Genomic DNA, 15013 nt, shown 5'->3' on the forward strand with positions numbered 1-15013 from the left:
CCTCCCTCCCTCCCTCACTCTCAGCCCTTTCAAAGATAAAAAAAAAGATTTAAGTGGTTTTTCCAAAGAAATTATCACAATAGTTAGGAAAAGATGGAAGATGAAAGCTTCAGGACAACAAGAGAGAACTTAGCTTAACACCTAGGAGGAAAACAGTATGGAAAGATTATTTCAATAAGAATGTTGGGAAAGAGAAGACGACAACAAAGAAGGGCAGAAATAGTTTTGAAAGAAGACTGAGAGATGAGAAGAAACTTTACATAATCACGAAAGAGATTTAAGAGAGGCGTAATATGATCAACGAAGGTCCAAAAGAAAAAAAAAGATTATATAAAACTTTTAACAAGAAGGATTAAAGAATTATGAAATCATCTGGAGAGAGAGAGACTGCACTGGAAAGTGAAAGGGGGAAAAACAACGCAGCAGCTGTCAAACAGCAAACTGCCAAGGGCAGACAAAATAATCACATAAAACTGTTTAAAGCTTCAGGAGAATAGACAATTAAAGGGCTAATTGTTCTGTATCAGCAGAGCACAAGGCTATGCTGACTGGAGGCTGGAAAAAGTGTGTATGCCCATACAGAAGAAAAAAAGTAACACAATTACAGGTAGTCCTCAACTTACAACAGTTCATTTAATGACTGTTCAGTTACAGCGGCGCTGAAAAAAATGAGCTATGGCCGTTGTGCACACTTATGACCACTGTAGCATCTCCCCTGGTCACATGATTTACATTCGGATGCTTGACAACTGACTCACATTTATGATGGTTGCAGTTATCGGGAGTCACATGATCCCTCTTTGCGACCTTCTGAGAAGCAAAGTCCCGGGGGAAGCCAGATTCACTTAATGACCGTGCTACTAATTTAACAATTGCAGTGATTCACTTAACAAAGGTGGCAAGAAAAGTCGTAAAATGGGGCAAAACTCCCTTAATAAATTTCTCACTTAGCGACGTAAAATGTTGGGCTGAGTTGTGGTCGCAAATTGAGAACTACCTCTATAAAGATCTTACAAAAAAAATACAACCACACATGATGGGGGGAACAGTTCGAATTTAACTTTCCATCATTTGCTTAGTTCAAAGTTACAAAGGCACTGAAAAAAGTGAGTTATAACCGTTTCTCACACTTGCGACCACTGCATTGTTCATGGTCAAACAAAAAAAAATGGGGCCTTTGGCAACTAGCATGTATTTATGGTAATTGCACTGTCCTGGGGTCATGTGATCACCATTTGCAACCCTCCCAGCCATCCTTCAAAAAGCAGTCAATGGGGGAAGCCCTTTGCTTAATGACTGCTTGATTCACTTAACGACTGCCGTGATTTGCTTCACCACCATGGCAAAAAAAAAAAAAGGGTCGCAAAATGGAGCAAAGCCCATTTAAACAACTGCCTTCCTCAGCAGTGGAAACATTGGGCTCAATAGTAGTCGTACGTCGAGGACTATCTGTATGAGGTGACCCCCAAGCCCACGGCTTCAGGACAGATGCTCAAGGAACAGTGAGGGAGGAAGGAGATATCCCCTCAGCCTGTCAGATCACCCAATCAATTCTGGGATGACAGATGTGGCAGCCAGATCATTCTCATGCGCTGGAAATCAGCTCAGGCCAGATAAAATCATGTAAATATGAAACTGATGCTCAAGCTGGAGAAAAAGACAGGCACGAAGCTACTGCATTGAAAGGGCAGGTGACGACAATTTAAAACCCAGGAGTTAATTTATTTAGTTGCATCAAACCCCGGAATCTTCCAATGCTTTTCAACAGTGGGTTGAGTTTCTGGGGAATTAATGCCATGCCTGCTTTTTGCATATTAATAACAATTCTGGCCAGGTTTTTAAGGAAGCATCTGTGGAAATCTGGAGTAGCTGTGGAAAAATAAATCTGACATTTTGGGGGGAAAAAATTAGAAGAAAGACACGATTAATGGTAGGCAAGAGGAGAAGGAACATTAACTGATTAGCAGGAAGATTAATCCTACTGCAAGGAAGTATTAGTTTACCATTAACATTCCTAGAACCAGTAAACATTCCTCAGAAAATTCAAGGAAAGCAGACAGGAATGCATATTATCAAAAGCTACCTTCTAGGTGGTATGTATCAAATGTAGTATACCAGGGGTGTCAAACTCAAAGCCCGTGATGGCTTAAAACTGGCCTGCTAGGCCGGCCTGAAAATATCAAGGGACCGGCCCGCAGTGCCTCTAGCGGCTAAAATGGGCCACATGCACCCCTCCCCCCTGCACCTTGTTTTCACCCTCCATGGGTTGAAGACTGGGCCAAAAAAACGGGCCAAAAATGCCCCCAAAATACGCTCAAAATGGGCCAAAAATAGGCCCCAAACAGCCCGAAAACGGGCCACACAACCCGTTTTCTGCCAGCAGTGCTGCAGGAGGCCATCGAGGGCGAAAATGAGGCGCACTGCCGCCATCCCACCCACCCCCTCATGCCAGCCCGCAGAGAACTACAATGCTGATCTGGCCGTTGGAAGATATCCAGCTTGACACCCGTGTAGTATACCATTAACTCAAGCCACCCACAAAAATATTATTTCTACTCTTGCTATTTTTTGGTCATTTTAAATAGTCTCTATGTCAGGATACCAGCAATTGCTCTAAGTAAATCGTGATTCTCGAGCCAAATTTCAAAACACTTCAAAGGATTAATTCGAGGCGACATACTGGCACTGCCCTGTATGAAGCCAACTCTGACATATGTCATTTACAGTCCCCTGTGACCCTGTTTCCCCTCCTCCCTCCTGGGTGTGTCATAATCAGATTCTCCAATTGAGACCATTCAGGGGCTGGGTGTCATCATTCACGTTCTCCAATGAAATATATTTGCTCTGGTATTTCAGTTACAATCTTTTAAAGAGATAAGAGTTGGAATGTACTTTTGCTTCCAAACCGCTGCACTGCTCTTCCACATTTCCTTCCTCCCCCCATTTTTTTATGGCAACCACTAAAACAGGCATAGGAATGTTTTATGAGTTGACACTCTAGGTTAGCCACAGATACGCTCACCAATCAAAATTGTTTAAAATTGGGAGGAGTGCCAGGAGGTTATTCAATGAAACACAGTGAATAAGTGATTCGTGTTCAAAAATGGAAAGTAAGCTAAACTTATACCAGTTCAAAACCGCCGCACGTTCCAAAACAAATCTCGCTAAAGGATCAAATGTTTTGACAGGATGGGTAAAAACACTTCACTCAGGGATATTTTTCTGAAGGTTAAAATTTCCTTCAGAAGCATTTTTCTTGCCTCACAGTATGTTGTGATGCTGCCACACAAACGCCTCCCCCTTGAAATGTATTTTCTTACTGCATTGGGATTTTCTTTTATTTATGACTGTGAAGTATGTTGTGCCTAACTAAAAAATGAAACAGATGGTCAGCACAGGCAGTCCTCAACTTACAACAGTTCATTTAGTGACCGTTCAAACTTACAATGGCACTTGAGAGAGACTTATGACCGTTTTTCACACTTATGACTGTTACAGCAACCTCGTAAGTCACGTGATCGAAATTCAGGCTCTTGGCAACTGGCTCATGTTTATGACGGTCGCAGGGTCCCGGGGTCACATGATCCCCTTTTGCGACATTCTGATAAGCAAAGTCAATGGGGAAGATAGATTCCCTTAACAAAGGTGTCACTAGCTTGACAACAGCAGTGATTCACTTAACAACTGTGGCAAGACAGATCGTAAAATGGAGTTAAATTCACTTAAGAAATGTCTCCTGTAGCAACAGAAATTTGGGGCTCTATTGTGGTTGCAAGTTGAGGACTACCTGTATTTATAAACAAGAAATATTTGGCATTTTCAGGAATAGCACTTAGCAATAGCACTTAGACTTATATACCGCTTCACAGTGCTTTACAGCCAGGGATGGGCTTCAAATTTTTTAGCAAGGGGCTCTCTGCCCTAATGACTGGCTGGGTGGGTGTGGCTGAGTGGTCATGTGACTGGATGGGTGTGGCCAACTCGGCGTCGCTTCTTTGCTGTAATTACATAAAAAAAATATGTATACCAAAAAGTTGTTTATTATTTCGTGCATTTAATACTTAAATAAAAGACTGGGTGAAACCAGGCTTAATAACCATGACTGCAAGAGGAATCTTGGAGTCTTAGTGGAGTTTCTGGTGAGTCACGTGATTCTTATCATTTGAGAATTAATCCCCTCAGAAGCTAGTGGCTATGTTATCTGATTTTCGCAATGGTTCTCCCTCCCAAGCGCTGAGTGGATTGTTTATCTAGCTTGTAACACTTTTACAAGGTGTGAAATGCTCTTGGCTGAATGCCCAGAACTTCAATTAAACTTATTAAGAGCTTTCCCTTGCTGTTTGTCTTTCTGAAGTTATTGGGGACTCTCTGAGCCCCGCACAGTCTTAGCTAGGGGCTCTCTTCAGCTCCTGCGAGCCCCCAGCAGCCCACCCCTTTTTACAGCCCTCAGTGGTTTACAGAGCCAGCCTCTTGCCCCCAACAATCTGGGTCCTCATTTTACCCATCTGGGAAGGATGGAAGGCTGAGTCAACCTTGAGCCTGGTGAGATTCGAACTGCCATATTGCAGGCAGCCGGCAGGCAGCAGAAGTAGCCTGCAGTACTGCACTCTGACCACTGCGCCACCGTGGTTCAGTCTTGCAAACAATGTGAGTCATACCGTTTAGTTAGAAAGACTGATACTTTGCAGCAAATTGGCCCAATAATTTGCGTGGGCAATATAATAACCACAGGCATTAATTATCTAACATGAGCTGGAGTTGATTCATGGCCACTTCATCATTATGGGGCTGAGCAGGTAACCCAAGCTACTTACATTGTTTTCATCTTGCACTCTCACTTCTTTAAGGACTTTCCTTGATCTTGGACTTGCCATGGTCCTGCAGGAGAGAAACAATCGATGCAAACCAAATTTAGACAACAGAGGAGTTTATGTCAGGTGCAAAGAAGTCAGGACCGCATATTAAGTTAAAACGATTTATTGCTCATGTCTGTACACAAGGATTTAGTCAAGTAACAGTCAGCACTAACTTGACCATAGATAAAGAGTAAATGGCTGTCAACCATCCCATTGGCCTGTACAGCAAAAGAAACTTTTGGAACATTTTTTATTACCGGGAGTAAAACTTTACTGACAGATCCATACAGGCAACTGAAGAAGCTAAGCCCGTTCTGAAGTTTTGGCACAAAGCACGGTATAATCAAACCCCCTTTTCCTTCCCCAGGCTGCCTAGTGTCCACTGTCCACCAATCCATGTTAGACATTTTGTTTTGGGAAAACAGTCTGTACCTTTCAAAAGCCTTCAGCTTATGACCTCGAGTTACCAAGATTTTTTCAGGCAGCAAACGGCTCACATAGATTCCTTCTCTCCCTCTCCAATGACACACCTCCCCCTTCCCTTAATTTCTTTGTCAAGTTGCGAGCAGAAGGAGGTAGATTGCGAGTCACCCTTGAGGTGGACATTCAAGAAGGGTTGGAATTAGACCATTTGTGAGAACATAAGGATTCCAGGCTGATTCCTCCCTTGACTCCAACTCCATGCTCTGCCTCGCCTCCGATAGTTTAGCAGAAAATGCTACAGGGATTCCCTGGATTGTCACTCTGAAAGCAGCTGGGAGATCAAATACAAATTATGTCTCATTAATATCGCAGCATTAATATCAATAAGGTTATCCGCTATCGCAGCATGAGGTAGTACTTTGACCATGATCTACTTGCAGTGACAAAACACAATTAATGCCAGATAGGAAGGGGAAAAACAGGCCACATTCTCACATTCTGCAAACCATGCTTTGAAAGGGAACCAAGATTTAATAGGGAAATGTTTAAAAGGGAAATGTTCTTTCTGCAATGAAAAAGATGAAGAGAGTAATACTACTGGAACATTATGAGAGATGCTTGCAGCATGAACGGTTTTTAAAGCAGGCTTTGCATTTTTTAAAAGAATGAACTTTTATTTAACAGACACCATTTTGAAGGATGCATATTCACAACTGGAAAAATCCAAAATGTTTTAAACTTTAACTGGTAATTCAACAAAATATTCTTAAAAAACCCACCCGTATGCTTTTATCGTTTTTTGTAGATAAAAACCAGAGTTGCAGCAAAAGTTTTAAGGAAAACCAGAACATCTGCTGGAGCCACCTATCCCATGTGAGAAAAGGTGAGAGGGGACTTGATAGAAGTCCTTTCCTAATATTTAGGAAATTAAAAAAACCTGGCTTTTTTCAGTTTTTGAAATTGTGGCATGAGAAGTGATTGCACTTGAGAGGGGGGAGAGAGAGAGAGAGAGAGAGAGAGAGAGAGAGAGAGAGAGAGAGAGAGAGGAAGGAAGGAAGGAAGGAAGGAAGAAGGAAGGAAGGAAGGAAGGAAGGAAGGAAGGAAGGAAGGAAGGAAGGAAGGAAGGAAGGAAGGAAGAAAGAAAGAAAGAAAGAAAGAAAGAAAGAAAGAAAGAAAGAAAGAAAAAGAAAGAAAGAACAGAAAGAACAGAAAGAACAGAAAGAACAAGATGAAGAGAATTAGACTGCATTATTTTTGGCCGCCCCACAGTGGTATCTTTTTTCTTTTAATGAAACAAAGCAATTAAAACTTTGCAAAACAGACTGGAGTGAAATGAAAGGGAATCCCAAATCTTTATGAGGAACGTACACTTGCAGTCCACACACCATTGAGTTCCCAAGATTGAAAAACGCTGCCTTAGTGACTGTTCAAATCCTTAGAAATACTTAAAATCTTGCGCTTTTAGAAGTTATTTATTTACATATGTAAATAATTTAAGGTATGTATTCATATTCCACCATTAGCTCTCGCCTCACAACCAGGAGTCTGGGAGTTCGATCCTAGGTAAAGGCAGATATTTCTCTCTCTGGACACAATGAGAATATATCTGCTGGACAGACTCTGCCTTGGCGACAGAAAGGGCATCCGGCCAGTAAACACTCAGCTCCATTGAGTTGCCCAGACTCCACCCTGCCAGGGATTATGGGGACATTAAAAGATGATGAGAGAAAGATTCACTTTTTATTGTGTGCCAATATGTACACAGAAAGTTGACAATAAAGGTTATCTTATCTCTCTCCCATCTTTAAAAACATGCTGAAAGATGGACATGCATTAAACATTTAATAGGACTGAAATTAATAGAAGAAAAAATATATATTATCTATTCCAGTAATAACTTACAGTTCATAAAAAATATATGGTTGATTAAATCCAAGTTAGGAGATACATGCTGTGTCATACATTACAAGGGCAATTTGAAATTCTACGCTTGAAGGAACTCTGTGGGTGGGTTGCTAAGCTGCTCTTACCAGATGCCCAAAGACAGTGAAGCATAAAAGCATAGCAGACAGAGCATTCTGGCGATGGGGTTAAAAGGAGAATCTTAAATAAAATAAAATAAAAATCCTATTTCTAAGCAGCGTGTGAGGAGAATTTACAAGCTGTTTAATTAACGCCACATTATTGTACAACAACAGGGTTCCTAAAAACCCATTTCAGATCAAAAGACACTGACAGCTAATCCAGAAAAACGCACACCGCTTGGACTATAGCAGTGGTGGCTAACCTCTTTGGGCTCCTGTGCCAAAAATTGTGCGCCCGCTTGCATGCTCGCACTTGCGTGCCAGCACCCAGAAGGCAATGTGCGCCTCCCCCGCATGTGCGCACAATCCTCCCCACTACCCCCTTACCTGCACTGAGCCTCACAGCTGATTTGCGGCCAGTTTGAGGCCTTTTTTTGGCCTCCCAGAGGCTTGAGAAAGGCTTCTGCAGGCTTTGCAGGCCGAAAACTCGTCCCGTTTCGTCACTTTTGGTATTTTCGGAAAAACAGGAAGTGATGAAATGGGACGAGTTTTCGCCTTGGCCATAAAGCCTTTCAGCTGTGAGGCCCACACATGCGCACTGAAGTAAGTTTGCCTGAAGCTCACGTGCTGGCACAAATGGCTCTACATGCGACCTGTGGCACGCATGTCATAGGTTCGCCATCATGGGACTATAGTAAAGCTATTTTTAGTTAAAACGTTCTTTGTTGGTATTTCTTGAATACAGGTAATCCTCAACTTACAACCACAATTGAGCCCAACATTTATGCTGTTAAGTGAGAAAACCGTTAAGTGAATTTGCCCCATTTTACAATTTTTCTCACCACATTTGTTAAATGAATCACTGCAGTTCTTAAACTAGTAACATGGCTGTTAGGTGAACCCGATTTCCCCATTAACTTTGTTTGTCAGAAGATTACAAAAAGGGGATCACAGAGCTCCAGGACACTGCAACCGTCATAAATGTAAGTCAGTTGCCAGGCATCTGAATTTTGATCACACGACCATGGAAATGCTGCAACAGTTGTAAGTGTGATAAATGTTCATAAGTTACTTTTTTCCAGTGCCGCTGTAACTTTGAATGGCCACTAAATGAACCATTGTAAGTCGAGGACTACCTGTATTCAGTCCAGAATGAAAACAGAAAACAGTTTATTCTCACATTTTTTAAAGAATATGCAGTAGAAGTAGTACTCAGCTTACAACTACAATTGGGAGCCAGAATTTCCACTGCTAAGTAAGGTGGTTAAGTGAATCATGCCCAATTTTACACCTTTTTCCCATGATTACTAAACAAATCACTGCAGTTCTTAAGTGAATCTGGCTTCCCCATCGATTTGCTTGGTGGAAGCTGGCTGGAAAGGTCACAAGTGGCGAACATATGACTCCAGAATGCTGCAACCATGGCAAATACATGCCAGCAGTCATGTGCCTGAATTTTGATAACGTGACCGTGCTAACTGGAGCTAGCAGTGTTTTAATGGCTGGATGCCCTCCCTGTCACCAATGCGGAGTTTTGTTCAGCAGATACATTCTCAAGTGTGCCCAGGGAGAGAAATATCTGCCTCTACCTAGGATCAAACTCACAGACTACTGATGGTGAGACGAGAGCTCCACCACTCCTCTGACCAGACATATGAGTAGCTTAAAAACCTCTACTTGCACAGGCATATTTACTTAAGAATATGCCATGGTGGGAGAGGCAGTTGGTGTCATGGTTAAGGCATCAAGCTAGAAATTGGGAGGCTGGGAGTTCTGGCCTTAGCACAAAGCCCACTGGGTGACCTTAGACCGGTCACTTTCTCTCAGCCCTAGGAAGGAGGCGATGGCGAACAACTTCGCAAAAATCTTGTCAAGAAAACGTCAGGGTCCTCTCCAGGTGGTCTTCAAGAATTGAACACGACCAAACAAAAGTTAATTTTTAAAAAAAAACCCACATTATTTATTTCAAGATAATGCTTGGTTAAGAAGAAGAATACATGAAAAAGGACCCGCTACAGATACCAAATGGATTATTCATACAATTCCGCTGTATATATAAAAAAAATCTCTGCTTTGAGTTTCTACCTTTTTGATCCCTTCAATTGATCCTTAGAACTGGCAAGAGACGGTGCAAATGATTCACGCGTATGTCTTAAGCTTTTGGTCAAGAAAGAGAACACGCACAGATGTATTGATGCTGTAACTGAATCAGCACTTGCTAACTAAACAATGCTGTACCAAACACTTTAGAAACGCTCAGTGTGAGAACGGCATGCCTCAGATTTTCAAAAGATTAGAAGTTTGGGTAAAAGTCAACTGTATTCTTTTTGCCTGCCTTATTTTTAACACTCAGCATGGGCCTCAAGTCTCATGATATAAAACCAATAAATTAAAACAATTTCATCCTAAAGAATGTTACAGACTTGGAGGGTTGACATACAATGCCAACCAGACAGAAAAGGCTTGAAAGCTTTCAAATTGATTGACATCCATTTTCCTCCTTCATATCATCTTTGTGTCACAAGTGTCCAAAAAGACAGTGCACTGACAAATAGTCTGCTTATCTGCAAGGTCATCACATTCCCTTTTAGAATCATATAACCATTAGTTTCTAAGAAACTAAGGCAAAAGGCCAAAAACTTTGGTCCAGTCACAATCTCTCTCTCAACCCAACACACCTTACAGAGTTGTTGTGGTGGGGAAAATCAGAGAAAAGAAAAATTAGGTTATATTCGCCAACTTGAGTTATTTATAAAAATAGTAATGGTGGAATATGAATCATCTTCTTTTAATGACCCCATAATCCCTTGCAGGGTGGAGTCTGGCCAACTGAATGAAGCTTAGTGTTTTAATGGCCGGATGCCCTTCCTGTCGCCAATGCAGAGTTTTGTTCAGCAGATATATTCTCATTGTGCCCAGAGAAAGAAATATCTGCCGCTCCCTAGGATCGAACTCACAGCCTCATGATTGTGAGGTGAGAGCTAATGGTGACATATGAATACAAACCTAAAATTATTTACATGCATAAATACATAACTTCTAAAAGTGCAAGATATGTTGCACAAATGCAGATAAGTGTATGGCACAAATACAGCCATTTTTTAGCCAGATCTGCCCAACTTTTTCCAACTTGAGATTTTGCAGAAGTTTTGAATTTCAACTCAAGCCAGCATAAAAGCAAGATACTGAGCAGATAAGGAGGGTGTCCATTCCGATCCCCATTGATAAAGTCTGGCTGGTAATAATGAGCACTATAGAGGAAACCACTGGAAGCCTCCAATTATAAATGTACAAATAAAGGAGAATATTTGTAGCTTAGGGTTGAAACCCCTCAATTATAAATGTCCCTCAAGATCAACCATAACAGAAAAGTGGAAGGGACCATGGAGGTCTTCTAGTCCAACCTCCTGTTCAAGCAGGAAACTCTTAAAGCATTTCAGATAAATAAATCTCTTTGTAAACATCTCCAGTGTTGGAGTACCCACTTCAGGAATCAAGCTATTCCACTGATTAACTGTTCTGTCGGGAAATTTCTCCTTATTTCTAAGTTGGATCTCTCCTTATTTAATTTCCATCCATTGTTTTTTCTGCTGCCTTCAGGTGCTCTGGAAAATAGGTTAACCCTCTCTTATTTGTGGCAACCTTTAAGATATTGGAACACTGCTGTCATGTGTCACCTCTAGCCCTTATTTTCATTAAGCTAGTTGTACCCTATTCCTGCAACCATTCTTCATATATTTTAGTCTTCAGTCTCCTAATAATCTTTGTTGCTCTTCTCTGCACTCTTTCCAGAGTTTCAACATCTTTCCTTTCACCACAAAATGTTTCTTTTCACCACAAAATCAGGAAGAGACATCATTTGAGCCACTGAATTTCACCTCTTGCCTAGTGCTGGAAAACAGATTATTCAAGACAGGTAGTTCTTGACTTACGATCACAATTGAGCCCCGAAATTTTGTTAAGTAAGACATGTGTTAAGTGAGTTTTGCCTCACTTTACGATCTTTCTTGCCATAGTTGTTAAGTGAATCGATGCAGTTAAGAAGTTAGTAACACGGTTAAGTGAATCTGGTTTCTTCCATTGATTTTGTTTGTCAAAAGGATGGAAAAGGTGATCGCCTGACCTCGGGACACAGCAATGATCATAAAAATGAGTCAGTTGCCAAGCATCTGAATTTTGATCGCATGATCAAGGGGAATGCTACAAAGGTCATAAATGTGAGAAACGTTCATAAGTCACTTTTTTCAGTGAGGTTGTAACTTTGAAAGATCACTAAATGAATCATAGTATGTTGAGGACTAACTGTATCTGGGATAAATGGTTACCTGGACTTCACTTGGGCACATTCAGTGAAGGGATTTGAGCCAGTTCTTTACATTGACAGTTCTCCTCTCAAAGTGCTTCTACTATCAGGATTTATTTCTAAAAGTACCGCAAATTGAAATTTACTTTGTTACTTAAATGCATTAATCCAAAACTTTGGAAGGAAAGAGCACAGGTCTTGAGCTTCTGTGCGACACTAATTTATTTAAAAGATCTGTATGGGCCAGCCATTTTAAAGCCCACGGGTGGGTAGGTAAGAGAAACCTGATACTTTTCCAAAAATATTGTCCTATTGCTCCATCTTCCCCCCCCACAAAGCTAAACAACTTCAATTCCTTTCACGTCTCTTCACAAAACGTAGCTACTACAGGTAGTCTTCGACTTACAATCACAAATATGACCTAAATTTCCGTGGCTAAGTACAACAGTTGTTAAATGAGTTTTGCTCCATTTTTATCACCTTTCTTGCCACAGTTGTTAAGTGAATTACTGAATTTTTTTAGAAACACTGTTAAGTGAATCTGGCTTCTCCATTGACTTTTGCTTGTCAGGAGGACACAAAAGGGGATCACCAGACCCCACAGCTGTCATAAATAGATGCCAGTTGTCAAGCACGCAAATTTTGATCATGTGACCAACTGTCAAAAATGTGAAAAAGTCATGTTACTTTTTTTCAGTGTCGTTGCAACTTCAAATGGTCACTAAAGGAATGGCTGTAAATTGAAGACTACCTATAGTTTCCTGATCACCTCTGCCACTCCTTCTCGGAACCAGATGCAATTCTTCGGCATCCTTTTTTGCCCAGAAATTGGCAAGATCCTCAAGGTGGGATCCAAACCAGGCCAAATAAACAGGAACCCCCATTTCTCACAATTTGAAAATAGAATACAGGTAATCCTCGACTTACGACCACAATTGAGCCCAAAATTTCTGTTAAGTGAGAATTTGTTACGTGAATTTTACGATATTTCTTGCCGCAGTTGTTAAGTGAATCACCGCAGTTGAAAGTTAACCTGGTTGTTAAGTGAATCTGGCTTCCCCTTTGACTTGGGCTTGTCAGAAGGTTGCCAAAAGTGATCACATGACCCCAGGATGTTGCAAACATAAGTATGAGCCAGTTGCCAAGCATCTGAATTTTGATCACATCAACACGGGGATGCTGCAAAGGTTGTAAGTGTGAAAAACGGGCATCAGTCACTTTTTTCAGTGCCGTTGTAATTTTGTACAGTCACTAAACAAACTGTTGTAAGTCGAGGGCTCCCTTTAGAATAGAATAGAATTCCTTTATTGGCCAAGTGTGATCGGACACACAAGGAACTCGTCTCCGGTGCATAAGCTCACGGAGTACATATAAGATACCTTTATTGTTATTTTTTTTACTGTGAACACAATGGCCCACATTAATAATGAAATTCTGTTGCGTGCTCTCAAGGGAAAGTACATCTACCCAAACACATACATTAACACACATATACACATGCTACATACATACATTAACACACATATACACATGCTACATACATACATATATGCTTGTAGCATATATACACACACACATATACACAAACACACAGTTTGTGTGTATGTATACACACACATATACACACATATACATTAATCGCTCTCCATTTTCAATACGTAGCGGAAAGAGGAAACTTAACATAAACAGCGAGTAATACCTCATAAATCATAGTTACAATCAGAAATCATAAGTTACCAACAACGATGGATAAAGCCTAAGAAACCAATAGGAGAAGGCTGTGGGAAAGATGAGAAAGGGCGAGAAATGGACACTTCTCCTTCCAGGCATCTTTAAACCGACCCCGCATTTTTTGCCTGCAGCCCCCTCCCCCTCCAAGCAGGACCTGAATCTGCCACCCACTATTATTCCAACATCGTGTGCGTGTGTGTGTGTGTGTGTGTGTGAATCTGCCACACTATTATTCCAACATCGTGTGTGTGTGTGTGTGAGAGAGAGAGAGAGAGAGAGAGGGAGGGAGGGAGGGAGAGGAGAGAGAGAGGGAGAGAGAGAGAGAGAGAGAGAGAGAAAGAAGAAGAGGAGGAGGAGGAGGAGGAGGAGGAGGAGGAGGAGAAGAAGAAGAAGAAGAAGAAGAAGAAGAAAGAAGAAGAAGAAGAAGAAGAAGAAGAAGAAGAAGAAGAAGAAGAAGAAGAAGAAGAAGAAGAAGAAGAAGAAGAAGAAAGGAAGAGGAGGGAGGGAGGGAGGGAGGAAGGAGGAGGAAGGAAGGAAGGAAGGAAGGAAGAGCAAGCCAAGGATCTCCCACCTCCCCCCACTCTTTTAATGCATTGGTGGCAGATTCATGAAGGCAGAACTTGACATTTGCCCCACCACCACCAACCAACCCGGTCATTTCCATTCATTCTTTTCCCCGGCCTCTTTCTTCCACCGGGGGGTGAGGAGGAAGCCCAAATTTGGATTTCCTTGTTGTCTTGTAGGGGATCAGCCCTTCCACCCAACTGGGGGTGGGGGGACCCAGGCAACCCCTTCCCCCACAAAGCCATTCGAGCAGATCCCTGGGGAATCCCATGGGGGCAGATCCTTGCCCGCCCACTCCCCTCTCCAGAGACGCCCGAGGGGAGCCAGGATTCAAACCGGGCTCCCCATAGGAAAAAGAGGGGAAGGGGCTGAGCGGGGACGGGGGTGGATATGGCCTGAGGGTGAGGGGGAGGAAACCCACTCGCCCTACCCCACCTTGTTTCCGGAGCGAGGCTCAGCATGGGACGTACCCGACTGGGAGAAGGGCGAAGCGGCTACTCCGGAGTCGGCGAGCGAACCACCGTTGCCGTCAGTCCGTCAACCGGCCGGGGAAACCTCTCAGCCGGCTCTTTTTTTTTTTTTTAACGCCTCTCACTGCGCAGGCGCCGCCTTTGCCACGACCGGCTTACGTTGCCACTTCGCAAAGGATGCCGGGTAGCCGGGTAGAAAGAGGAGAGGAGAGGGGGATGGGGAAAAGGAAAAAAAAAGAGACCGCAAGACGGGTCTACGCATGCGTCAAGGGCCCGCCTCCGCCTCGAGACGACGCCACGACGCGCCTCTTGCTGGAGAGCGGGGTGACGGACAGGGCCGCGCGCTGAAAAGGGGGGGGGGAGAGGAGGAAGGAAGAGCGGTCACGTGGGAAGGAGCGGGCACGCGGATTGGTGGGCTCCTCGCGAGCCGGGCGAAAGGGGCGCTCATTGGTCGGGAGGCGCGGCGGTTTAGGCACGGATGATTTCCGGGTGTGAGCGCGAGGCGGATTCACACGTGCCTAATTTTGAGACGAATGTGGGGGGATAACAGATGGAAGGGTCCTTGTAGGTCATCTAGTCCAACCCTCCGCCGGCGGAACTGTAGATGGGATTCTAGGTGTGGACAGCATAAAGGAAAAGGGA

General features: G+C 42.8%; 1 protein-coding gene across 12 annotated transcripts in view; it reads right to left on the reverse strand.

Annotated features, from left to right (window-relative positions):
* ARFGAP1 (ARF GTPase activating protein 1) overlaps positions 1–14499 on the reverse strand; it is a 47259-nt gene extending 32760 nt beyond the window's left edge. For 7 of the 12 annotated variants that reach the window (XM_087959168.1, XM_087959176.1, XM_087959172.1 and 4 more), the window contains exons 1-2: positions 14337–14499; positions 4815–4878 (exon numbers count right to left, since the gene is read on the reverse strand). In XM_087959168.1, the coding sequence (XP_087815294.1) occupies positions 4815–4878; positions 14337–14362 (90 nt within the window). In that variant the 5' untranslated portion in view covers positions 14363–14499. The remainder of the gene's footprint in view (positions 1–4814; positions 4879–14336) is intronic. The other 5 variants (XM_087959177.1, XM_087959174.1, XM_087959175.1 and 2 more) reach the window with 1 other exon arrangement.
* Between the last annotated feature and the right edge of the window lie 514 nt (positions 14500–15013).

Source organism: Notechis scutatus, chromosome 3 (assembly GCF_049901735.1).
Source record: "Notechis scutatus isolate UNSWTSFEM ecotype Mainland chromosome 3, rNotScu1.2, whole genome shotgun sequence".
Classification (NCBI taxonomy): Eukaryota; Metazoa; Chordata; class Lepidosauria; order Squamata; family Elapidae; genus Notechis; species Notechis scutatus.